Source organism: Haliaeetus leucocephalus, unplaced genomic scaffold (assembly GCF_000737465.1).
Source record: "Haliaeetus leucocephalus isolate CR32 unplaced genomic scaffold, Haliaeetus_leucocephalus-4.0 Scaffold307, whole genome shotgun sequence".
NCBI classification, from domain to species: domain Eukaryota; kingdom Metazoa; phylum Chordata; class Aves; order Accipitriformes; family Accipitridae; genus Haliaeetus; species Haliaeetus leucocephalus.
In genome coordinates this window covers 69,401-70,821 of record NW_010972743.1, presented here as the reverse complement: position 1 = coordinate 70,821, position 1,421 = coordinate 69,401, and the positions used below count along the sequence as shown (strand labels likewise).

General features: G+C 64.7%; 1 protein-coding gene across 1 annotated transcript in view; it reads left to right on the top strand.

The window, feature by feature from the left end:
- Nucleotides 1–1,147, top strand: part of ABCF1 (ATP-binding cassette, sub-family F (GCN20), member 1) — a 6,568-nt gene extending 5,421 nt beyond the window's left edge. The window contains exons 19-22 of the mRNA XM_010571160.1: nucleotides 135–303; nucleotides 636–700; nucleotides 780–852; nucleotides 939–1,147. Of these exons, the coding sequence (XP_010569462.1) occupies nucleotides 135–303; nucleotides 636–700; nucleotides 780–852; nucleotides 939–1,105 (474 nt within the window). The 3' untranslated portion in view covers nucleotides 1,106–1,147. The remainder of the gene's footprint in view (nucleotides 1–134; nucleotides 304–635; nucleotides 701–779; nucleotides 853–938) is intronic.
- Nucleotides 1,148–1,421: the final 274 nt, after the last annotated feature.

The window sequence follows — 1,421 nt, the reverse complement described above, 5'->3', positions numbered from 1 at the left end:
TGGCCTCCCAGCAGGAGTGGGTGTGGTCTCACCCCTGCAGCAGGCTGTTCCATGCAGCAAAGCAGAAGGGGGGGGAGGTTAATCCCAGGGGTGTGGCCGGTGGGCGTGCCCTGACCCCACCTCCTCTCCCCCAGAAAGTGGGTTTTTTCAACCAACAAGCAGCCGAGCAGCTGCGGCTGGAGGAGACAGCAGCCGAGTACCTGCAGCGCAGCTTCAACCTCCCCCACCAGGACGCCCGCAAGTGCCTGGGCCGCTTCGGGCTGGAAGGACACGCCCACACCCTGCAGATCGCCAAGCTTTCCGGTGGGGGGCGTGGCCTGCACCCAAAAGGGGCGGGGACAGCGCCTGAGGGGGTGGAGTGGGGGGTGTGTTTTGTTGTGGGGAAAGGGGGCTGCTATGGAGGGGGCGGGGCTTGGGTGTAGGGGCAGGTGTGTGCCATGGGGTGGGTGGAGCCTCCTGATCCCGGGGGAGGGGCTTTGTTCAGGATTCAAAGGGGTGGGGCCTGCTGGTGTGGGCGGGGCTAAGAGGTAGAACGCTGGGGAGGGGAAGGGCTGAGTGTTACTGGCAGGGCTCAGAGCCTATCAGGGAGTGGGGGGTGGAGCTACCCAGGGCTAAGCCCCACCCCTTTCCCGCAGGAGGGCAGAAGGCCCGGGTGGTGTTTGCTGAGCTGGCCTGCCGCGAGCCCGATGTCCTCATCCTGGTGAGCGGGCGGGGCGCGGGGGCGGGGCTCCTGGACCCCTCCCCTCCCCAGGGTCCCTCACCCTCCCCTCCCCCGCCAGGATGAACCCACCAACAACCTGGACATCGAATCCATCGACGCTTTGGCCGACGCCATTAACGAATACCGGGGAGGTGAGGTGGGGGGGAAAGATGGGGTGGGGGCAGGGCAGCATGACATCATCGCCACCTCGGCGTGACGTCACCGCCACCGCCTGCAGCCGTCATTGTGGTGAGCCACGACGCCCGCCTGATCACGGAGACGGGTTGTCAGCTGTGGGTGGTGGAGGAGCAGGGCCTCAGCCAGATCGACGGCGACTTCGACGACTACAAGCGGGAGGTGCTGGAGGCCCTGGGGGAGGTCGTCATCAACCGCCCCCGCGAGTGAGGGGACGCTGGGGGGCACCATCTGTGCCCCCTCCCCCCCCAGTAATAAAGAGGAATGGTGCACCAATGACTGGAAAGCGCCTTGATTTAGGGCTGCCAGCAGTAGGTTCCAGAGTCAACGCCATCAGTGGGTCCCAGAGCGAACGCATAACAACCACCACACCCAGCGCTGAGATAGCTGCTCCGGCTTTTTTTTCCACCAGTTTATTATTAATGTACAAAATATACAAAAGGAGGAGGGGCGGGCGCGGGGCCCCTCCCCCAGCCAAGTTTTCACAGAAAACAGCGTCTGGCGCAGCTCCCCAACCCCACCCCCC